We start from the raw sequence: 25436 nt of genomic DNA, 5'->3' as shown, positions 1-25436 counted from the left end.
CCAATTGCAAGAAACCCATGTTTACCTGAGATTTGAAATAATCAAGTTAATCTCTGCTTTTGATGTCAATCCAGGAAGAGGTATGCGCACAACACTTGCGCACATTTGATATGCCAGTAAGAATGCTGGTGAAGGTATTTAGATGCAACACAAAACTGGAGTAACCGGGTCACAAATCTACCCACGTCGATTGGTTTATTCTTAAGCTGTTTAAGAATATACCATACACTGGTAAAGAAATGCCATTTAATGCTTGTACATGACCACACAAGCTCTCGTCATAAGAATGATTGTGAAAGAATGTGCATGTAAATAACATTTAACCGTTGCCGGTTATGTGCATGACGTAAACATGCAAAGACAAATGACGGAAGTCTGAAATTTCACGCCAAATCAACCCTGTCAGCTCTGTTAGTCAGCTCTGTTAGTCAATGTTAAATCACTATTGTAGGCTTATCATAGTGAATTTTGAACACAGATTGTTTTACATAATTACTAAATAGTTGTATTTTGTTGTTCATTTTAGACTTTTGAGTGTACATGAGCATTTGCTGGACTAGCCTGAAAAATAGGGGAAGGCTACAAAAAGCTATCGCAGAGATTTAAGCTGTCAGTGTCCACTGTGAGGAACATAGTGAGGAAATGGAAGACCACAGGCACAGTTCTTGTTAAGGCCAGAAGTGGCAGGCCAAGTAAAATATCGGAGAGGCAAAGACGAAGGATGGTGAGAATGGAGGTGGTCTGTGGGCTGTTTTTGACCAAAGACCTAAAACATCATCTTGCTGCAGATGGTGTCACTGGAGAAGCTGTACGGAAGAGTGATGCAGAAGAAACCTTTTCTGAACACGCCACAAACAGAGTCGCTTGAGGTATGCAAACGCACATTTGGACAAGCCAGCTTCATTTTGGAAGAAGGTGCTATGGACTGATGAAACAAAGATGGAGTTGTTTGGTCATAACAAGGGGCGTTATTGCATGGCGGCAAAAGAACACAGCGTTCCAAGACAAACACTTGCTACCCACAGTAAAATTTGGTGGAGGTTCCATCATGCTGTGTGGCCAGTGCCGGTACTGGGAATCTTGTTAAAGTTGAGGGTCGCATGGATTCTACTCAATATCAGCACATACTTGAGAATAATGTAGAGGAATCAGTCACAAAGTTGAAGTTACACCAGGGCTGGATATTTCAACAAGACAACGACCTAAAACACTGCTCAAAATCTACTCTGACATTTATGCAGAGGAACAAGTACAATGTTCTGGAATGGACATCCCATTCCCCAGACCTGAATATCAATGAAAATCTGTGGGATGATTTGAAGCGGGCTGTCCATGCTCGGCAACCATCAAACCTAACTAAACTGGAGATGTTGGAGGAATGGTCCAAAATACCTTCACCCAGAATCCAGACACACATTACAGGCTATAGGAAGCGTCTAGAGGCTATTATTTCTGCTAAAGGAGGCTCAACTAAATATTGATGTGATGTTTCTGTTGGGGTGCCCAAATTTATGCACCTGTCTAATTTCATTTTGATGCATATTGCACATTTTCTGTTCATCCAATGAACCTTCAAACTCACCTTCAAATAGATTATGTGGATATACTGAAGCAACATCTCAGTACGTCAGCCAGGAAGTTAAAGCTTGGTCGCAAATGGGTCTTCCAAATGGACAATGACCCCAAGCATACCTTTTTGTTGTATGTGAAGTTGTGGCAAAATTACTTGGGACTACAAAGTCAAGGTATTGGAGTGGCCAACACAAAACCCTGACCTCAATCCAATAGAAAATTTGTGGGCAGAACTGAAAAAAGCATGTGAGAGCAAGGAGGCCTACAAACCTGAATCAAGAGCTGCGGCTGGATATACCATATCCATATCATAGATCACTAGAAAATTGCTAACAGCAAGAATTAGCCTTTCATCCATCTTTCCATTACTGCAGGAGCTGAGAGAGAGAAGGATCACTTGAGCTCTCCCGTCTTCTCTCCTATTGGCTGTCGCTTCCCTAAGTCGCTCTTCATTTGAATAAAGTTGAACTTGTCTCAACATTGTCGCGTCGCTGGACACGCCCAAATCTAGTCGCCAACGGTCGCGACAGCTTGTGTCGCTGGAAGTCGCTGTGTTCTCATTGAAAATGAATGGGATGTGTCACTGTCTCCCACGATGTCGCTGGCTGTGTGTACGCAGCTTAAGACATGGAATGTTTTATACGATTAAATGTCAGGAATTGAGTTAAAGTGCATTTTGCTAAGGTGAATGTAATCTGTAGTTACCAAGATGGCTGCTGAGTCAACTGACTTGCCATGAAAAGGCTTAAAGGTTAACAACATGATGAATAATTTGAAGAGTGCAGTATTCTTTTCTGTGTTGACATATTTCCTATTGAGGCAGTTTGGTTGGGACATATCGAAGGGCTTGTCCTTTATTCTTTTAGATATGCAATTTTCACAGCTTGTATTAAGATATCTCCAATTATGATTTCACTGTGTCTTTAAATTGAAATCAAAAGGTGTGTTAAAGCTGAATTGTCACCAAACGGAATTGCAAAAATAAATATTTTTCAGCTTTCTGAATACTCCCCCTTCTGCCATTGATTAAACAAATTGATAGTCCCACCCCAAAGCCCAAAGTATACTTCGGTTTTGATGTGAACTAGGGGTGTGAATCTTTTGGATTGAAAGCGAATTGATTAGATTCACAGGTTTCCGATTTGATACATTTTTTTAGCTATTTCAAAACGATTTCGAAATTCTATTCGATTAACGATTAAATTCTGCATTTTCTTTTTATGTATTTATAGTATTCTTAAAATGCTCAAATGTGTCTTAAGCAAGAAAAAAACATTTATGAAGATGGTTTATATCACCAAAAGTAACTTGAAAGAAATCACATGAAATACATGTACATCCAGGCTACTTGGAATACAATAATATTACAAAAGTACAACGTGCCAATAAAATATTTCAGAGCAGAACATAGCTTGAAAAGTATTCCATACTTCACTATAAAAAGTTTATATTAATTTGCTTTCCTTTTCCAGGCCTTGAAATCACTATTTTAAAATTCCCTGATATTTCCAGGTTTTCAATGACAGTGGGGACCCTGAATCAGTAAACTAATCCAAATATTACAACATTAAAGTAACATCATCTGACTGCATTCAATTTCAAACGAAAGAGAAAATTAAACATATTGATGACTTCAATTTAAATGTTTTCTGCACTCTAAGTCCCCAGCTAAACAATGATACCAGTAAAATGGCACTATTTCATCTTATAGAAAATAACGGCTTTAAATTAAATCACTTTATTTCAGTATCGACCCAGTGTCAGAAATGAACTTTTTTACATTAATATTTCCCGTTTTTTATTTTCAGGGGCATTTTTACCTTTATGATGGCATGTTGTATTCTAGCCATTTAAAAAATTTAAATGTAAATTTTGTCAAAATGTCAGTTTAATCCATTCATTAACACATTTCTTAAGTCTGAGAATGTATTACGTCTTAACTATAGCACAGGTTACAAATAAAAAACAGAAGAATTCATTACGAGGGAATTTTTTACCCCCACGTTTAAATTTTGGGAACAATTTTATGATTTTTAATGCCATTTTTGCTTCAATGGGTTTGACCCAGTTTAACTTGAATTGTGAGCTGTCATTGTTCGTGAGATAGTGGCCATCTGCAGGAAATATCAGACTTAAGGTGCTTAAAAGTCTCGAAGCCGCTCTAAAAAAGTTTCAGTGAGAGTAAATGCCCAGGTATACTTTGTTTGCGTGTTCCGGATCGCCTTACGCCTGGTCGACCATGTTGCCTTAGTGATTATACTTCTCTGACCGCAAACAAATTGGAACTTATTCAGTACATGCTTTGTGACACTCTTGTAGTACAGTCAAAGGCCAGTGCATGCGCAGATTACGTGCACGTCTGAGGACCGCTTGCATGAGTCTAGATGGTTGTGCTGATGATGCAGTTTGCATCTCACATACTGTAGAGATGTAAAGCCCACATATAGCCTATGAAAGAGTGCAGTGCGCATCTCTGTGAGGGGAGAGCTGTGAGGGTGCGCGCTAATGAAGTCACGCATGTCTCATTTTAATGTACATGTAACTAATTTAATAATTATACATTCTGAAATATTGTATACTGATTTGATTCATTCCATTTTTAACAGTCTAAATTGATTATTGACCAACACTAACGTTTCTCGATTCAAAAATTATATTTCAAGATTGATGCTTAAGAATTGGCAGGATTACTAATCGATGCATACAGAAAAACGAGTGAATAGTTACACCCCTAAATTGAACGCTTAGTCGCACGCTAGCCCTTGAGTGTATGCATACACAGGCAGTTGGTGCATGCGTGCTACGGCTCATATGAGATACTGCACTATTTCTCTTCAGGAGTTCTTCTTTGCAGAACTGCTTTAGTTCAGCCACATTGGAGGGTTTTCGGGCATGATCTGCCCTTTGAAGGTCCTGCCACAGCATCACTATCAGGTTCAAGTCAGGACTTTGACTAGTCCACTCAACTTTAATTTAGCTTCTTTTGAATCATTCAGAGGTGGACTTACTCCTATGCTTTGGATCATTGTCTTGATGCATAATCCAGTTGCGCTTGAGCTTCATTTCATGGACTGATGACCAGATGTTTTTCTTTAGAATTTTCTGGTAGAGAGCAGAATTAATGTTTCCCTCAATTATTGCAAGTCGCCCTGGCCCTTATGCTGCAAAGTATCCCCACACCATCACACTACCACCATCATGCATGATGTTCTTTTTGTGGAATTCTGTGTATGATTTACGACCCCTGTCTTCCAACATTTCCACTTTCGACGCATCAGTCCACAGAAAATTCTCTCAAAAGCTTTGAGGAACATCAAGGTGTGTTTTGGCAAAGTTCAGATGAGCCTTAATGTTCTTCTGGGTTGGCAGTGGTTTTCACCTTGCCACTCTTCCATGGATGGCATTTTTGGCCAGTGTCTTTCTGATAGTGGAGTCATGAACGGGGACCTTTATTGACACGAGAGAGGCCTGGAGTTCCTTTTGATGTTGTCCTGTTTGTTGTCCAGCTGAATCCCTTCATGAATGTAGTTTCATATATTTGGGGATTTTGAAACTATGGGGGCAGATACTTTTTCCACACAGTCCCAGTTAGAATTGGATAACTTTTTTGCTTCAATATATAGCATTAGAATTAAAAAATATGTATTTTGTGTTTACTTGGTTTGCCTTTATTTTATGTAAAAATATTATACAATTTAGTATGAGATATACACAAAAACAGAAGAAATCAGAATGGGGCAAATACTTTTTCACTGCACTGTAGCCTCATTCACGAAAACATGAACATAATGAATTTGTTTGAATCGTTTCTCTTGCTTTTGGGTTGGCATACTTTATGAGCAGTATATGTTCTTGACAATATTGGTACTTCAGAAAGCAAAACGTTTTTAGTTCTGTTGTTAAATTGGTGATAAAACGAATCGGTTACCTAACGTAACCTCGGTTCTCTCTAGATGAGGGAACGAGTATTGCGTAAGCTAGCTTACGCTACGGGAAAGATTCATCTTTTCTGAGATATTGAAGCCAAAAAATTATCCTTAATTTTGTATCATTTGTCAACGCAGTGCAGCAACTGCAGACCTTGAGCGGGCTAGCTAGCGAGCTCATTGGTTGCTCTGCGGCAACTGCTGCAGCCTATAGACGAACTTGGGCGAACTTCGCGTCCAATGAGAGGCGTCCGGCGCTACTGCATCAAAGCCCGCCAAATGGGCATGGCTAGAGTGCATATAAGCGTAGTTCGTGAGGCTGGAACCCTGGTTTTCATTGAATGAAGCGAAAGTCGCTCGTGGCGCGAAGCACGGCCGGCTACGCAATACTCGTTCCCTCATCTAGAGAGAACCGAGGTTACGTTAAGTAACCGATTCGTTCTCTTCACGAGAGGTTCTCTCGTATTGCGTAAGCTAGCTTACGCTCACGGGAACCCATTGTCAACGCTGTGCACGCCAAGCATCCACTGCATGAGCCCCGGGGTGGGGGAACCGGGGAGCCCTTGTGAGTGGGGAAATAATATTTGGCCGGCAAGAGTGCGGGCCAGTGTGTGTGAAATACATAAGCACATAGTGGGAAGGGAGCGACAGAGCGGCGGTGCGGTCTGTGTGGAATGAGTCCCATCAGTGCAGCTCACCAGGGGAGCTGTAGCGTGATAAACCGCTAGTAGTTTTGCCTGCAGGGCGGGCACTTCCAGATTGTAAAATCTGACAAAGGTGGAGGGAAGCCCAGCCCGCTGCCACACACATGTCGTGAATGGAAATCCCGCTGGACCATGCCCACGATGAGGCCATGCCTCTAGTGGAGTGAGCCCTAATGCCCAACAAGCATGGCAGGTCTTTTGACGCGTATGCGGCAGCAATAGCGTCCACTATCCATCTAGACAGTGTCTGTTTCGAGGCGGCGAGACCTTTGGTGCGCCCTCCGAATGAAACGAAAAGTTGCTCAGAGCGTCTGAAAGAGGCGGAGCGCGCAGTATACAATCTCAGTGCTCTGACTGGGCAAAGGAGATTGGCGTTGTGTTCGCTATCGGATGCTGGCAGCGCCGATAGGGAAATGACCTGTGCTCTGAAAGGAGTACCGATCACCTTGGGAACACAGCCGTGTCTAGGCTTTAAAATGACCTTGGAGTCACTTGGTCCAAACTCAAGACACGCAGCGCTGACAGACAGCGCGTGAAGGTCTCCCACACGTTTGACTGATGACAGGGCAGTCAGAAAAACGGTTTTGAGTGAAAGGAATTTCAAATCCACGGAAGCGGTTCGAAAGGGGGGGCTTTCATAGTTTCGAGAACTATAGAAAGATCCCAGATAGGAACCGATGGGGGGCGCGGGGGGTTCATCCTTCTAGCTCCCTTGAGGAAGCGGCAGGGGTTCAGCGAACGCCGCGACGGCCGCCACATACACTTTGAGCGTGGATAGGGATCTGCCCTTATCCAGCAGCTCTTGTAAAAACACGAGCAGCGACGACACCCCACATGTCCGTGGGTCCAGGTCTCTGTCGGTGCACTATTTTGAAAACACAGACCATTTTGACGCATAGAGTCTTCTCGTGGAAGGGGCTCTAGCGTGTATGATGGTGTTTATTACCCCTTCTGGCAGAGCGACGGGTAGTCGTTGATCACCCACGCGTGCAGCGCCCAGCTCTGGGTGGGGATGCCAGATCGTGCCGCGAGCTTGAGAGAGGAGATCTGCTCTCACTGGGATGGGCCACGCGGCTGTCAGTGACAGCTGCGTAAGCTCCGGGAACCATGTCTGATTCTCCCAACGCGGGGCTATGAGGAGCACCGAGTGACGCATTTCCCTGATCCTCTGCATTACCTGTGGCAATAGCGAGACGGGAGGGAAGGCGTAAAGTGGGCGGTTGGGCCAGTCCTGGGCCAGCGCGTCCTCGCTTTTCGAGAAAAATATTGGGCAGTGAGTTCTCTTCTGACGCAAGAGGTCTTGATCTCTGCTCTGCCGAATATGCGCCATAACTTCTGGACTGTTTGAGCGTGCAGGGACCATTCCCCTGGAGGAATATTGTCTCTGGACAGTCTGTCTGGGCCGCGGGTGTTTAGCCAATGCTGAAGCGGGCGCATGCACAGTAAACCCAGCTGAAGTACTGCTGCGGCTGAGGCCATGTAACCTAGCACTCTCTGAAATTTTTTCAGAGGCGTGAGGCTGTTCATCTGAAAGGACGCGGCTAGTCGCTGAACACGGCGCGCGCGCTGTGTAGATAAGTGAGCCGTCATTGCCACGGAGTCTAGTTCTATTCCAAGGAAGGAAATTGCCTGACTGGGCTGTAGTGAGCTCTTGGTCCAATTGACTGCAAGACCCAAACTGTTCAGATGGCTGAGGAGAACTGTTCTGTGAGACAGAAGCTCTGTATGTGACTGTGCCATAATCAGCCAGTCGTCCAAATAGTTCAGAATTCGCAAGCCCTGACTCCGCAGGGAGTGCGGCGCCGCATCCACGCACTTCGTGAAAGTACGGGTGCTAAAGACAGGCCGAGCGGAGGGACTGTGTATTGATAAACCTGGCCGTCGAGCGAATCTCAAGAATGGCCTGTGACGGGATTTATCTGAATCTGAAAGTAGGCATCTTTCAGATCGAGAGAGATAAACCAGTCCCCTGGCGCGTATGCGCGAGGAGTTTCCTGATTGTAAGCATTTTGAGCGGTCTTTTGCAAGCACCTTGTTCAAACCCTTGAGATCTAATATTGGTCTGAGGCCGCCGTCTTTCTTGGGAACAAGAAAATAACGGCTGTAAAACCCCGACTCAGCTCAGCGAAGCGGCACTTCTCTATGGCCCTTTTGCACAGAAGGTTTGCTATTTCTGAGCGAAGCATGCAGGCTGCATCCGTGTTCACAATAGTTTCGAGCACGCTCTGAAGCGGGGAGGCGGCGATCGAACTGTAGCAAATAGCCCTGTTTTATTGTGCTTAACACCCATTTGGATATCCCTGGGATAGCTTCCCACGCTTTGAAGCATAGCGCTAGAGGGTGAATGGCCAAATCGCCCTGATTGCCGCACACAGCAGCTGAACAGAATGTGTGAGTGCGCTTACTGTGCTTATGCATGACTGCTCGCAGACAGCAGGGACAGGCTGTTCTGTGAGTGACTTCCGATTGAGGTGAATGGGGAAAGAGTCACATCTGTTAAGTGATGCTTGAGCATAGTCACGGGCACGGGACTTACATACAGAGAAGTGTTTGCTGGCGTGTGACAGAGCGGGCAGAGAATGGGCGCGCGTATTCGTGAGCGTGTTTATTGACTAACACTCGAGCGGGTTGTGTCCGCTTTATGTGAGTGGGCTCTGATCGGGACACGGGAAGTGTAATGCTTGTGTGTAGAGGTGAACACTGGATTGTGGGCATATTTTCTACACATAAGGCTGGTCGTGTGACAGCGGCAAGAGAAAGGACGTGCGCACGGATTCGTGGGCGCGTTTATTGACTAACATTCGAGCGGGCTGTGTCCGCTTTATGTGAGTGGGCTCTGATAGGAACACGGGAAGTGTAATGCTTGTGTGTAGGGGTGAACACTGGATTGTGGGCACATTTTCTACACATAAGGCATGTTTGCTCTTTACAAGATTTATTTGGATCGCCGTGAAAGCGGCGTTTGAGTGCAGGCAAGCGGGCAGTATCACCGGCTTGTTGGCTGCTGAATCCACCACTGTAGTAGCCTGAGAGAGGGGGACTGACAGGGGGCGAAGCTTTGACGGTGGTCTGGCCGCGGCGGGGGTGGGAAGAGGTTCATGGCTTGGGTGGCTTTCTGGACTTCTGAAAAGCGGTCAACAATGCCACTCACCGCGGAGCCGAAGAGACCGGTCGGAGAGAGCGGTGCGTTGAGGAACGTGGAGCACTCTGCTTCTCCCATGTCGGCTAGCGTTAGCCACAGATGTCTCTCGGTCACAGTCAGCGAGGCCATGCACTTCCCTAGAGCTTGGGCTGCAGCTTTGGTGGCGCGAAGGGCGAGGTCCGTCGCGCTTCTTAGATCTGTAACAGCCTCTGGGTGCCTGTCTTTCTCATCCCACTCCCGAAGAAGGTCCGCTTGGAGGATCTGTAAGATGGCCATGGAGTGCAGAGCAGATGCGGCTTGGCCGGCGGCGGAATAGGCGCGGCCAACATAGGCGGAAGTCGCTCTGCAGGCCTTAGACGGGAGCACTGGCTTAGACCGCCATCTCGCGAGGGCGGGCAAAGGTGTGCTGCTACCGAATCCTCGACGGGGGATGGAGGAGTAGCCCTTGAGTGTGGAGTTCGGCAGGAAGGGGCGGCCTGGGCGCGGGTGTTGCGTGGCGGCGGCTCTGAAGAAAGCAGCCGTCGAGTCTGTTGGGAGCCTGCTCAGGGGCGGTGATCACTCGAGCCCGAGGCGGTCGGCGGCCTGTGTGAGGAGGCGTGTTAGTTCCCCTCGACTCGGGCGGGTCCTGCTGGATTCCTGAGCCGAGGAGGAGGCGTGGGAGCCTGACCACTCCTTGCTGTCGAAGCCATGATGGAACAGCCCTTATCCTCCGCCCGTCCTCGAGATGGCAGCAGTGCGGCCGCTGGGCGGCAACTGCGGCGTCCGAGGGCGGGGAGGGTGAGAGCGATGCTAGAGGGAGAGGCTCGGCGAGGCAGTGGCTTCTATCACCGGTTCTGGCAGCCTTTGGGGCGGCGGTTTTTCCTGCTTGGCGGAGCGGAATGCGGCGTGGCGGCCGGTTCTGGCGCCGAGACGAGCCCGCGGGGTCGACATCGAAGCTCCTCGCAGAGGTCGCATCCGCCTTCAGCGAGGGCGAGCTCTGCATGCCCCAGTCCCAGGCAGAGGCGCCAGATGATGTGGCGGTCTCTGGCGCTGAGAGGGCGCGGCATGAAGCGCAAGTGGTGCGAGGCATCTTAAAAAGACGCTCGTTACTCTTTTGTGAAGTTCGTTAAGAACTAGCTTGCTCTAAAAAGGATCGTCGCCGGATGGCGTAGCTCGCAGGATGGCTGAAGGTGGCGGAGGCGGCCGGCTTCTTCGGCGCTGTCCAAGCTTGCTAGATGCCCCTCGAGCGGCAGCGGCTTCCAGTTCAGAGATGCGAAGAGCTTCGCTGAAGAGATGAAAATCAGGGTTCCAGCCTCACGAACTACGCTTATATGCACTCTAGCCACGCCCATTTTGGCGGGCTTTGATGCAGTAAGCGCGCGGACGCCTCTCATTGGACGCGAGTTCGCCCAAGTTCGTCTATAGGCTGCAGCAGTTGTCGCAGAGCAACCAATGAGCTCGCTAGCTAGGTCTGCAGTTGCTGCACTGCGTTGACAAATGATACAAAATTAAGGATAATTTTTTGGCTTCAATATCTCAGAAAAGATGAATCTTTCCCGTAGCGTAAGCTAGCTTATGCAATACGAGAGAACCTCTCGTAAGAGAACTGATGGTCAAAGACCAACATGAAACAATCATACAAAACCTGAGTCATCTAGGCAATATTCTGTCCTCCAGTGATTATATCAGATGTTAGAGGCTACAGTCTGCATTTTCCGGACAGTTCCATGTACGTGTGTGTGAGTGTTTGCTTGTGTGGTATTTAATGGTGTAATAGTAAGCTCAAGTATATCTGCTTACAGAAAAGTTTCACTTGCTTTAGGAGGGGCTCTCACTTTGTTGGTCACAGTCTTGGTAAGGTACCCTAAATTATCTCCACAACACTCCCGGATTGCATCTTGGTGTGACAGCACACGCACTCACCCCCTTTGACTGCCTGAAAAGAAGTATTTTTATCCCAGCAAGCTTGGGCACAGGGGGAGGACAAGTATCTGGTGGTAGGTTAGGTTTCTCAACAGCTGAGAGAAGCATAAGAGACACTGATAAAGACCTTTCTTGTGCTATTTTACTGTCCCGTGTCTGGCGTTGTGGCTATTTGGAATGCACTCTCTTGCTTTTTCTTACAAAGTAGGGAAGTATATAGTAGCTGAACTGCCTCCGAGCCATTCATAAACTTGTTTACTGAACAGTTCTGTATTATAATAAGTGTTCAGTAGGACTGGGTGATATTATCAAATCGTATCATGGTATAAATATTTTTTACTGTATATCTTGATAGTGCTATGCATTTCATAATATAATTATTTTTGCTCCTTATTCAATGTACAATGGTTTGTATATCAGTTAATCATGTGGTAATGCTTATTTTCAGATAATCCAGTAAATTAAATACTTTACAAATGAAAGGTACTTCAACTTATTTCATTGCATTTACTGACATACCCAGCCTGATCTCATGAAAATGACATGACCTTATTACATGGTTACTTACTAGAGAACAACACAGGCCTTAAAATGAAACCCATACCTGAGACCGGTAAACCCTACCCGGCCCGAACAGTGCCATCAGATTTTAAGCCCAAACCCGAAATCGCACATTCTCTAATTTCTTCTCCTAGCAAGTACTGTTGCAATAGGCTGTATTTTATTTAAGCATCATTCGTTGCAGTTACAGATGTTAACGATTAATCGTAAATTGATGAATTGTCATTAATAATTTGATTAAGCTTATCATTTACATTTACATTTATGCATTTGGCAGACGCTTTTATCCAAAGCGACTTACAGTGCAGTTATTACAGGGACAATCCCCCCGGAGCAACCTGGAGTTAAGTGCCTTGCTCAAGGACACAATGGTGGTGGCTGGGTTAGACATGAAACATGCACATTTTAAACAAGGCACGGTGGCCCCTCAGCACACTACATTGGCAAAAGGCCAAAACTTTGTTGCAAAAGAAATCTGGAATAATGTGAAAAAATTTAATAGACACCTCTTTGCAGCCTGAAGTTGTTCAGAATGTAAATAAGCTAGATGCAATGCAAAGTATTAAACAGAACACCGGTGTCTCGACATGTGTTTTTAAAACTTGAAGTTCTTTTTAACTTGACATTGTCAATAAATGTGCTGGTCCTGCATGAGGGCTGAAGAAACATCGAGATGCAGTGCGACAGTCAGAGACTTCTCTCCAGAATGTGTTTACAAAGAAACAACAGAAAAACAGGGCAGACACACCCAAAAACATGTTCAGAGTGAAAGGCCCTTAACTCATCTGTACGCACATCTGTGAATGAGATCGCATACATGTTAATAGTTAGGTAGGCCTGTTTATGTTTTCATTAATTACAAACCAGAAGTCATACTTGAAAAAATGACCCAAACCCGGGTATTTAAGGAGTTTCAAATCAACCAAACCTACCTACTGTAACTCTATACCATTAACCTTAAACCTAATTTGTAATAATAAAAGCCTCTGACTCTTGGCTCATTTGTTGACATGTGTGCTCCTTCAGGACTCGTACTGTTGTTATTTTAGCTACAGTACAATTGGAATGTGCTTGAACAAAATTGTAAATGTAGTTGGTTATGTAATACAAAGTTAAAATGTATTGCCTAACAAGTCATGTACTATAGTAAATGTATGGTATGGTTATCTCCTGATTCGGTTCAATATACGTTATTAGATTCACGATTCAATATTATCTTGATTCGATATAATAACAGTATGATTTTATAAAAAAAATTTTTGTTTTAACAAAATGCACATTATTATTTATCATCAAAATATAAATGCTCAAAGTTTAAATAAGAGCTGATTCTTTCACTATAAGAAAATAAATACAAATAAACCTTCAAAAATAATGGGTTACATTCAGGCTGATCTGGTGCATAACAAGCAACTGAACTGAACTTGGCTCGAAAATGTATGTGGAAGTGTTTTTTTAAATAATTTATTTGTCATCATTATTATAATTACATTTTAACTTTTAAATAAATGAAAATTCTACATTCTATCAATTAATATTATTATTCTATATAATTTATACAACAATGATATGAGCTGTCAATGTTTTAAATAATGTGTACAATTTACAAGTAATTGCATTGAGTTTACATTAAATTTGTATAACAAGAGCTAAAATGATACTGCCACTTTGTGTCCAACTTGCATTTTAGCACATCCGTGCTATTTGTGAATAAAATCAATATTTATTTTTACTTATCTGACTGTTAATGCACCTTTGAATAAAATTTGTTCTTTAATGAAAATTGAGTGTAGGGCTGGGCGACAGGAAGATGTAATCAAATATCAACAATATCTTACAAATATCTTGATGCCGATTGCGACACTTGCTGACAGACGATGATCGACAATATCGGTAAATGGCAAAAGCATGGATCTGGGAAGTCGACAAATATTAAACAGTAGCACAGGATATGAGGTCACATGATGCCATGCAAGGAGCAGATTCTGGCCAAATTTCTGAGATCATCCGATAAAGATCTTTTGTTGTGCCAAGGTAGGGTGGTGGCTTTTGAGGGGATGGTTTGTAGAAGGCTGGGCAACATGAGATTATTTAATAAAAAATGGGGTAGGTATTTGGATTTTGTGGAGGGCTCTCAGGGGGAGACTGTGGAGTGAGATGAGTAATATTGATTGTGTGTGTGTGTTCTCTCATTGTTTTTAATGTTTCTTGTCTGTTGGTTTATTGATTTTTTTGTGTTATTGGTTTGATGTCAGGCCACTGGGGTGTGTGTGTTTGTTTTGGGTGGGAATGTTTGGTGGGAAGGGTTTAGGTTTATGTAATGTGATTCTGTGTATCCTGTTCTGTTTATTGGATTTGTAATTGGAATCAATAAAAATTGTTAATTGCAAAAAACAGTAGCCCAGGGTGTAAATTTTAGCACCCGTTACCGCCAAATGCAACAAGGCTGAATCCAGTCTGCAAGCTCCTCATCCAAATGCAGGTATTTTATGCACTTGCTCATCTACCCGCATCAGGCAGGCAACCTGTATGAAATCTCGGAGTGACACATGGAAAGAAATGCTGTTAGACACAAAGACGTGGGCACTTTAGTGTATTTTATTATAAGAACAGACTAAAGAAAAGCTGCCAGTGCCCATGTCCAATTCACTGTTTGTTCAGAGGAGTGCAGTACAAGCCTGTCTTGTGTTTCATTCATCTGAAAACTGTTTGCCAGCATTCACCTTGAACCTAAAATTATTTATTTTTTTTTCTTCTTTTTTTTTAGGCAGCATTAACTGTATAAAATTCGATAAGAACACACATTTGGTAGCATTTTGGGAACACAAGGGAATTTATTAGGCTTATTTATTATGATTGGCTTATTATTATTATTATTATTATTATCTGTAAATGTATAATTGTCTTCAATTCAAAAATTTTAGTTTATGGATATTTGCGTGATGGCTTATTGGGCCATTGGAGACGGTAAATGTTTGGATTTGAGGAGATTTTGAATTTAGAAGTGTATTTTACGTTTTTTATATTTCAATAAATGTATGACATTTTTAACGCCTTTTTTTTCCCCCGTGATTTATCGAGATTTGATGTATCGTCCCATACCTATAAGATAGTATTGTGTAAGGAACAGAGCGAAAAAGAGTTTATGAACTGATAATTTGCCTTTTTACACCAAGAAACTGCCGCAAGATGTACAACGAGCCATGTAAAAATAATTTAGCAAAAATGAAGGTGATCGGCTATACCACCCTGCCCTAGCTCAGTGGAGTGATTGTATTCTTGATAAAATTCTTTGAAATGTGAATTTCTGAGTTTATTTAAAGGGGTCATGACATGCCTTTTTATTATTTTAATATGTTCCTTGAGGTTCACTTGAGTTATAATATTAGCAAAGTGTCATATATTTGTAAAACATGATCATTTTTCCACCCACATTCTGACCCACTGCCAGCAAGGCCATAACCATGTCTTGAACATTGGGTGGAAAAAACCATTTTGGGGTTGGGTTGTCATGGGTGCTAAGGTCACAAATATAATAGTCCTCTTTGGTCCTTTAATATAGTAAAGGCTCTGAATGCAGTAATTTTGAATAAACTCTTGAAATGCGATAAATGCTCAAAATTGTATAATTTTTTGGTTTTAAATTTACATTTTGGTATTTTTAAAGTTCACACAGTACAAGACGTACACTGTGCCTGCATTACTAGCAATTTGCCTGTTTCAGTCATCTTTTGTATATTTTTTTGTGCTGCCTTAAAGAAAAGATGAAAATAATTAGAATTTCATCATTGATGTATCTGTAAAAGTAAATGACTGCCAACTGGCTAGCAAAAAGAAAATTTTTGCTATGCGGGACAAGTTGTCCCGCATTGTTTTTTCACAATCTTTTCTTCAAGAATCCTAATGCTGCTCTTTTCCATACAAAAACAATTCATATTGACCACAAAGCTGTTGAATAGCCCCAGAAAGCTTGGAATATAGCGCAGAAGTCATATGGACTACTGTTATGATGTCTTTATTTTGTACCTTTAATAGTGCTTTATAATATTTGTCCTTTTTGAAGCTTGACAGCTCCTGGTCAGTATAAACTGTTATTTTATGGAATAGAGCTGCCTAAAATATCTAATTTTCTGTGCCTAGAAAAAGTAACAGCATATGGGTTTTGAACAACATAAGGGTGAGTAAATGGGTGATTAAAAAAACATTTTCCATTTTTAAGTTAAATGGTGGCTCATCACCAATAAATGTTTACCTAATAATATTTGCATTAAGAATATATGACACTGCCCTTGACAAACAGTAAGAACTCAATGGATGTCACAGGTCTTACCATGTTCTAGTTCTAATCTGAGGGTGATAATGCTCTACTTTGTGTTTTATTTATAACTAATTTTCTTAGACAATGTCAAGAGAATTTTCTAAAAAAATGCTTCAAAAGCATGCCAGATTACCACATTCATTCAATTCCTTTACAATATACACACATTCGCTCTGTCTTAAACTGGATATGCTGAAAACGTGAGCATATCGAGTTGATTGACAGGCGATTTCTGTATCTAAAAGGTGATTGGCTCTTTTACTTGTAAGGTGGGACTTCCTTTCTACATCCATTGACTGTTGGTCACCAGAGCTCTTTGTTTGGCCATTCCAATTTCTCCCATTCATTTTAATAGAAGTGGCCTGTCTTTGGTAAATTCCCACTGTGACATTGATGTAGAGAACTAGTTTTTTCAGCAGCTTGGTTTCCACAAATGCTCTTTTTGCAGTGAGGAAGTTTTGAGTTATGAAACTTACAGTATGTTCTTATAGTACAATTAATGAAAATGTGATTCCTCATGTCGTGACCCCTTTAAGAACTTGCCCAAATATAACATAGATACACCAATATTGTATGTGTTGTGTATAGAAGGTACAAAGTTGTTGTAAAGTCAGTATTGACACAGTGAGATCTGAACTCTGTGTAAGTGGCATTAGAGAGAGCAAGACGGAGAAAGAGAGGTGTTGATGAGATGAGTGGCTTCCTGAATTGACAAACAACTAATGCTCAGATTTATCACACTGCGCTATCGATATCCATCTGAGTCGTCTCTCTCTCCATCTCTTTGGGACTCTTCAATTAGGGGAACTTTTCTGTAGTGATTTCAAAGTTGTTGTTTTTTGATAGATAATGGGTCTGTTCCAAAACCTAGTGAGCATCCTCCAGAGGCAGCATTTTAGGGCTACATAGGCAGGTTCCAATCGTGAAGGCTGTTCCAAAATGTAAGTATCTTAATTATGCTGCCTATCTAATTTTTGTGTAGCATCGCAAGTATCCTTAAGTAGGTGATCCCAGAATGCATCGTGATAAGCTCGGTGGAAAAATATAGATGGCGGACAAAATGAGAAATTTTATGATAAATATAGGCTAGTAGTACTTGTCATGCAATATTTGTGCAGTGTATAATACAGCATACACCATGAGGCTTATTGAGGAGCGGTGTGCAATTACTATTAGTTTTTAAGGGATCAGACTTAATGTTTTTGCTTGTTAGATGATAAATCGTGCAAAAAAAAAAAAAACACTAAATAGTTGCTAAATAGTTTACTATGTTATTCTGGCTAAATGTTGTAGGATAAAATATAAATTTTAGTATTCACTCTTTTATGGGTGATTCATTTATGGATTTTAATCCCTTTTTGGTTGAGGGTTTTTCTGATATTTAAGATCAGAAAATCTTTTTCAGAATGATTAAGTTTTTTCAAAATGTGAGCGCTTATTTTCCCGCAATCTGTTTTGATTTTTGCTGTTTTGTAGCAAACTTGTTGGGTGGTTAGGAGTTGAGTATGCAGTATTTTCAATTTACATGGAAATTATTTGGTGAAACATAATGATGGTTGTTCATTTGCATGTCTGCCATCCCAATACACACTTTAAAACAGATTTGCCAGGGGAATTTTATGACCGAGCAGAAGCAGTGTGCGTGTTTGTATACGGGTGTGCGCACGCGCTCATCTCCCAAGGCCAGTGCTGTGCCATCAGTAAACTGTCCTCCCACAGATGCTATTTATAGTAAGAGTCTACCTCAGAGACTTCGGCAAAGAAGAAATGCATCTATAATTAAACCGAGCCCCTCTCTCACGCATTATACACACAGTCCATTCCATTCCCTTTTTTACGTTTTTCTCTTGCTTTCTACTGCATTTCTGTTTCTATGTATTTTTTCTATTCTGCAGACCCTGGGACATTTTTGGAATACAATGGGATTTATGTACAAGTAAATACTGTACCGTGGTATTTAAATATGGTAATCACACAGTACCACAGTGAATATCACAATATTGCCATTTGATACATCACTAAATCATGGTATCGGCACAATTATTTATTTCTTTATTTTTTGTATAAGCCTCTAAGGCTTTTTACAGACAGAAGCAAAAATATTTAACATCTGTTTAGTTGTTTGTAGTCTGAAAATCAGAAAAAAGGAAAAACTTGAAATCTTGATTTTTTTTTTTTCAAACCTGATCCAAACTGTTTTCTAATAAGGTTTGAAATCCAATTAAAATCGGATTTTTTTAGAAGTGCATTCAGTCTGATCAATTTGATAAGTGCATAAATTGAAAAGTGCCCTTTTTTTTCCCTCATTTGGGATGCAGAATTAGGGTGTAGAGTGGGACGCAAAATGGACAGTAGTGTTTTTAGATGTATCCGAATTCCCTCAGTTTTCACTTACTCTTTCTCCATATAATTTATTTTTTTTGTGGATTTTGCTTTATATTAAATAAATGAACATGAAATTTTAATTGAAAGAGAGAATTTTTTTTTTATTGCATAGTGGAATAAGATTCATAAAACTAGCACATCTAGAAAACTGGTTGCCTGCACTGCAAAAATAATTTCCTTTTGTCAGTGTTTTTGTCTTTCTAGTAGAAATATCGAAACATCCTTATAACACGATATATTTACTTGAGATGCAAAATGACATAAGAGAAAATAAACTTAAGCTTTTTCCTTTTCAATATTTTCTTACCCAGTTAGCAATTTTTCTTGGTTTAAGCATAAAATTAATTATTTTGTTAGATTTATCTTAAAACAAGACTTGATAGCTTAAATTGTTTTGCTTCTCATGTAAAATTAAAAATATATTTAAGGATATTTCGTTTTTTTATTTTTTACTGGAAAACAACTGAGATTTATTTTTTACATTGTGTCAATTTTTTTTAGTTGTTATTATACAAGCATGCTCCAATTGGCCAATCAGATTCAAGTATTCCAGACTAGAGAGACATCCATTAGCTGTTTCTCAGGAAGTTTAGTCATTACTGTGTTCTCTGAATGGGAGTGTATATAGGAGGGATGGATTTGTCATGTCCTCACAATTGTTGTTACAAGTATTTGCACCAATAGAGTTTTAGGCTTTGCTTGGGGCTATCATAAGTATGTCAACAATCTTTCAGAATGGAGAATTTAAAAAATATACCTGTACTGATTGTTGGCCGCCCCTTGTTATTTTCAATTTTTTTATTTCCACCTGTTGGGAGTGACTAGAAATGTTTGGCATTTATCAAAACCTTTCAGCTGTTACATTCCTCATTTCACTATTCCACTTCCCTCCCATCCTCACTTCTGTTCCAACATGTCGTGTTCTAACTGTACTGTGTTATAGCAAACAATCAGAACTAGTTTAGCCTGCTAGTAAACTGCTAGTTTTATGACCCACAAGCAAAATGAATATATGAATCGCTGGATTAACACAACTGACACCACAGACATGTGACAAGCCCCTCAGAAAAGGTAACTAAAATAATTAATAGACACAGGAAAGAAATTTGGGGGTCTTTATCAAATTGAAAATTTTCATTGCTGTCTTTTCTATTCTTTTCTCTCTGCAGCTCTTATTTTCCTCTTCTATCTGGTGTTCTATGGTTTCCTGGCTGGAATGTTCAGTCTCACCATGTGGGTGATGCTACAGACGCTGGATGATCACACCCCCAAGTACAGGGACCGAGTGGCCAATCCAGGTATCAATCCCACATCCCCAACACTTTGTTACGAAGCATGATGGAAAATTGTGATGCACTTTTCTGCTGTTATTGCTAGGAGGAGACTAAAGAAAATCTAAAATGATGGATTTGTGGTCAGCACAATGACATGTCCAGTCGATATTGTATGGTAGTGCGCTATTCCGAACATAGAAGTTAGTGCAGCTTTAAACTAGGGCTGCACAATTAATAAAAAAACGAATTACGATTACAGCTGCCACGATTATGTAATCGTGAAAATTGACAATTACAGCGTTCAATTTAAGTCCGCTCTTGTTGCGTCAATGTTTTCTGCTTACAACATGTTTTTGCAGCGATTGAGTGTTCTAACCAATCACTAACATGTCCGTTGAGCAATGAAATTTCAATGGCCAATCAAATCCGCTTAGATTAGTCTATCTGTAATGACAACTTCTCCTAATGCGCAAGTTTTAAACTGTCTGAATGCCCAGATGCTTGCTTTATGTTCTTGCTCTGTTCGCACCGCACACGAAAATGAATACTGAAGAAACATCACCTGACACTTGAAAAGATGGTTTAGAACAACAGCATTTATCAATATTTTGCAATTCATTGCATTTTTATAATAAAATATTTTGGATTCATTGCATATTGCACTGCTCGCTTTGAATGTAGATGTTAAATAAACTGCAAATGAGTAACACGACAAAACAATCCTGTTCTAAACAAGGCACAAACGCGGTGTAAATATTGCTCGATTTCTGTGTGCAATTTATTAAAAATGTAATAAGTTTTGTTTTGTCATGTTAATAAGTAGGCCAATGTGAATTTGATTTGAACAAAACAGCAATAAAATAATTCAGCTTAACTGTTCTAAGTGTGCATATGTCAGGAATCACCGTCATTGTTATCGCATCTGCTCTAATAAGACCCATTTGCCACGCAGCTGGTAATGGTAGATTTAACATTTTCACGAATCGCACCGACTCCAATCGCAATTTACTGTTTTTAATTTCCAAAGTGCACCACTGAGGCAAAAAATGATCAAACGATGATTTTACATGAACAAGATCACCTTTAAAGATCTAACGGTATTAATGGGCATACATCTCGCCACCAAAGGTCTTACCGAACAGAGTAACTTGGTGGATTTAAATCAGCTGTTAATAAGTTTGAACATTGAATATGCCATATTATTTACTGTACGTGGACTAATAAATTAACCAGTAATTTAGCAATAATTAAATATATTCTATACCATAGATATCCATTTACAATAATGTTAATTTGCCTTATCTTAACAAACATTATTAAAATATAAAATGTAATACAATAAAATGCTTAAAAGATGCTTAAAAGAAACTGGAACGCAGCTCATATCCACCATTGACATCTGCTACTCTGAAGAACCACATGGTTACTTGCTTTGTGACATCACGGTAATTACAATTTTTAATCGACATTAATAATCACGATTACAATATCAAGAGCAATAATCATGCAGCCCTACTTTAAACAATTTCTCTTGGCCTTTCAAGATTTTTATTTAGAGTATGAAGTTGTGCTGTGTGAAAGTAAATGTGGCATTTCAATTCAAGTTTATAATTGGGAGATGTAAATGGCCAATCTCCTTTGGCTCTGCAAATTCATTTCAAGCCACTAAAAACATAAGTCTACTTTTACATACACTTCCTTTTCTGTCCTTTTATCAGAACAAGCCTTTCTCTGAAACCTTTTGCAATGGATATCTTGGATATAGATATATATGGATATATATATATAGATATCTAAAAATTCTCACTAGCAACTTTTCAACATCATCATCGTTGGTTCCTCTGGTTTACTTTTGCCTTTCGGTTTCTTTATTCTCAGGAGTTTAAAAGTCTGAGACCAAATCTAATAAAAAAAAAAAAAAACCTGGAAATGAACAAAGTGACTAGAATTTGAACCATTTAACAACAAAAAGTAATTTTCAAATATGTGAAATAATACTGAATAAAACAAAGATTTTTGCATATTTTCCAGGTCAGTAATCAAATAAAATAATTTAATATCAATTTAATATTTGATCAGGTCAGATTTCCTTGCTTTCATCAAAACACACAAGATGCTCTTTGGAACATTCTCAAAACATGCTGGGATAACATGGATTATCAAGTTTTGCACAAGCACGGATGGTCAACATTCGGTTAACCCTTCGGCGCGCAGATATTTGAATGGCAAAATCACTATTCGGTTATTCTACACGTGCAATAGAGGTCTTCAACCTGACCCTAACTCCACGATTTCTGACAAACATTCAGGTTTTCCAGCTGGGTTTGTATGTGGCAAGTTAGAGGCTGTTTTTGTGCTTTTGTGTGCTTCTGCACTGTTTTTCTATAAACTGTTAACACGTGCTGGACAGACGTCTTTGGCTGTGGTGCTGAATCTCACTGTTTTTGCTATCCATGTCTCGCACAGGATAGCTGCATTTTTAGACAAAGTAATATAAAAAATAACTTACATTTTTATAAATGCATCTCGAAACACCTGTGTTATTTCATTTGTTGTGCAGCGTTCTAAAGGTTTAGGTTGCAAAGATGAATTAATGTGACTGTTACACTATTAAACATGATTCCAAGGTTGTTTCAGCTCTTGATAAACGGTAAGAAAGTGTTTTTCCCTTTTGCTCTTGTGTGCATATTTAGACCAGTTCAATGCCATTTGATTGAGTGATACGATTTAGAAATCAAAGCACCCCGAAGAGACTATTTAAACGAAGCAGTGTAACACCATGCACATGACAATACTTGTGTTCACTCGGTAACAGAAATGTGAAGCTGCCTTGTTAGTGTGCATATACAGGCAGTGACAGTTTGATTATTTTTGTTTGACTTTAATGTAAGATTTTATGATTTGAAGATCTATGTATTATTCTATTAAGGCTCATAGGTCACTGTGCACTTTATTTACTGCTATTTTGATTAATGTTTGAGGAAATTACAATGCAATAAACATTCTTTATTCCCACATCCTGACACCCGACAAAAAACGAATAATAATTTGTGAAACCTCACGGTTAACAGAATTTTAAAAACCGGTAAAAGGGTACATAAAAAATATTAAGAAATGTTGTAATGTTTTCTTTTTTTATTATTATTATTCAATTAAGTTTTACTTATAATATCCTGATGATATAATGTATAATAAACCTTTTAATTGGATATATGAATAATAGAAACTTGTGGTCACAAACATTTGGACCCCATTGTATAAATAAATACACAAACATAGTACAACAGTGTACTGTTGCAAAACTGTATAATAGTACAACAAAGGTTTCAAGGACTGTAATACCATGGTACTTTGATCTGTAAAATGGTACTAAATAATAGCCATATTTATACCACTGGGTTTACATGTTATTCCAAGGTTTTTCAACAAATACCATGATATACCAGGCCAGGTTACCATGGTCTAATATATATATATATATATATATATATATATATATATATATATATATATATACTCTCGCCTAAAGGATTATTAGGAACACCTGTTCAATTTCTCATTAATGTAATTATCTAATCAACCAATCACATGGCAGTTGCTTCAATGCATTTAGGGGTGTGGTTCCTGGTCAAGACAATCTCCTGAACTCCAAACTGAATGTCAGAATGGGAAAGAAAGGTGATTTAAGCAATTTTGAGCGTGGCATGGTTGTTGGTGCCAGACGGGCCGGTCTGAGTATTTCACAATCTGCTCAGTTACTGGGATTTTCACGCACAACCATTTCTAGGGTTTACAAAGAATGGTGTGAAAAGGGAAAAACATCCTGTATGCGGCAGTCCTGTGGGCGAAAATGCCGTGTTGATGCTAGAGGTCAGAGGAGAATGGGCCGACTGATTCAAGCTGATAGGAGAGCAACTTTGCCTGAAATAACCACTCGTTACAACCGAGGTATGCAGCAAAGCATTTGTGAAGCCACAACACGCAGAACCTTGAGGCGGATGGGCTACAACAGCAGAAGACCCCACCGGGTACCACTCATCTCCTCTACAAATAGGAAAAAGAGGTTACAATTTGCAAGAGCTCACCAAAATTGGACCGTTGAAGACTGGAAAAATGTTGCCTGGTCTGATGAGTCTCAATTTCTGTTGAGACATTCAGATGGTAGAGTCAGAATTTGGCGTAAACAGAATGAGAACATGGATCCATCATGCCTTGTTACCACTGTGCAGGCTGGTGGTGGTGGTGTAATGGTGTGGGGGATGTTTTCTTGGCACACTTTAGGCCCCTTAGTGCCAATTGGGCATCGTTTAAATGCCACGGCGTACCTTTCTTTCCCATTCTGACATTCAGTTTGGAGTTCAGGAGATTGTCTTGACCAGGACCACACCCCTAAATGCATTGAAGCAACTGCCATGTGATTGGTTGATTAGATAATTGCATTAATGAGAAATTGAACAGGTGTTCCTAATAATCCTTTAGGTGAGTGTATATATATATATACATATATACATGCAAAAACATTGAAATACTGTGCTCTTTGTAAGTGGTAACACTCGCAAATCGAATCAAATGTCAATGTCTTGAGGACCGATAATTTCCCAGATAGAACTAACATGTGCATACACTGCTGACATGAAGAAAATGAGCAAATGTGCACGAATAACTTGAGCATTATAATGGTAATGGAATAGAATGTATTTGTATTAGTGCCATTTAGCTGATGTGATTTATTCTGCACTATTTTTACTAATACCTCAGAACACACAACAGCAGTCTAAGCAGTGTTACACATAATCCAAAACATCCCACACACAGTCGCACTCAGCAGCCCACACACTTGTGTATAATAATTGTGATGAAAGCGCTCCAATTCCATCCTTTAGTGCTGTTGAAGCTGGGAATATGAGACAGTACTCACAGATTTCTCTCTAGCTATCACTCATCCTACCCCAAGTGTCAATTTATTCCTCCCACTGATCTTCTCTTTTCCTCTTCCAGCTTATCCTCTAGCTCTTTCAGTAACATAATGTTCTCAGTACAACAGTTGGACGTCATTTCAGACAAGTTGCGGTTTAAGTGTCTCCAATTATCGGTATATTGAAAGTTCCAAGCATGTTTTTATTAAGGCAGGTGTTAATGAGCAGAAATGTTGTTCTAAAAAAACATGTCCAGAAAGCACATGTACATCGCTGAGACATCTGCAAAAAAAGCTTATTGCATTTTAAGCATCATATTTGTGTACAAACATCTGATAAACATGTTAAAATGAGCATACATTTACAGTACATTCACTGTAAATCAGTGGTAGGTTGCGGGTATGTTCTGAGAGGGGTTTGGACAACCGTAAAACGAAAAATTAAATACAACAAGCCATATAGTCTTATTTAGTTTCAATAGCAAGCCAATTAGGCTTATAAACCTTTAAAATGGAGGTGAAAAAACTTCATATGTCATATTTTTCGGAAATAAAGTCATGCCAGAGTATAATTTGCACCTTGTAAACATTAAGTTGTTGAGAGAAAAAAACACTGATAAGTAACATCCGTGTATTAGTCACACTGACAGAGGCTGAATACAGCAGGCACTAGGACCCGGGAGCTGCTGCATGACTTCTGTTCAGCAGAGAGGTATATAGCTGCAGGCATTGCTCCA

General features: G+C 40.4%; 1 protein-coding gene across 1 annotated transcript in view; it reads left to right on the top strand.

Moving 5' to 3' along the window:
• Positions 1–25436, top strand: part of atp1b3b (ATPase Na+/K+ transporting subunit beta 3b) — a 55471-nt gene that overhangs the window by 15144 nt on the left and 14891 nt on the right. Inside the window, exon 2 of the mRNA XM_052110780.1 lies at positions 19680–19808. Coding sequence (XP_051966740.1) covers positions 19680–19808 — 129 coding nt within the window. The remainder of the gene's footprint in view (positions 1–19679; positions 19809–25436) is intronic.

Source organism: Xyrauchen texanus, chromosome 38, assembly GCF_025860055.1.
Source record: "Xyrauchen texanus isolate HMW12.3.18 chromosome 38, RBS_HiC_50CHRs, whole genome shotgun sequence".
Classification (NCBI taxonomy): Eukaryota; Metazoa; Chordata; class Actinopteri; order Cypriniformes; family Catostomidae; genus Xyrauchen; species Xyrauchen texanus.
The sequence above is the reverse complement of the archived record's forward strand: the minus strand, read 5'-3'. Positions and strand labels throughout refer to the sequence as shown.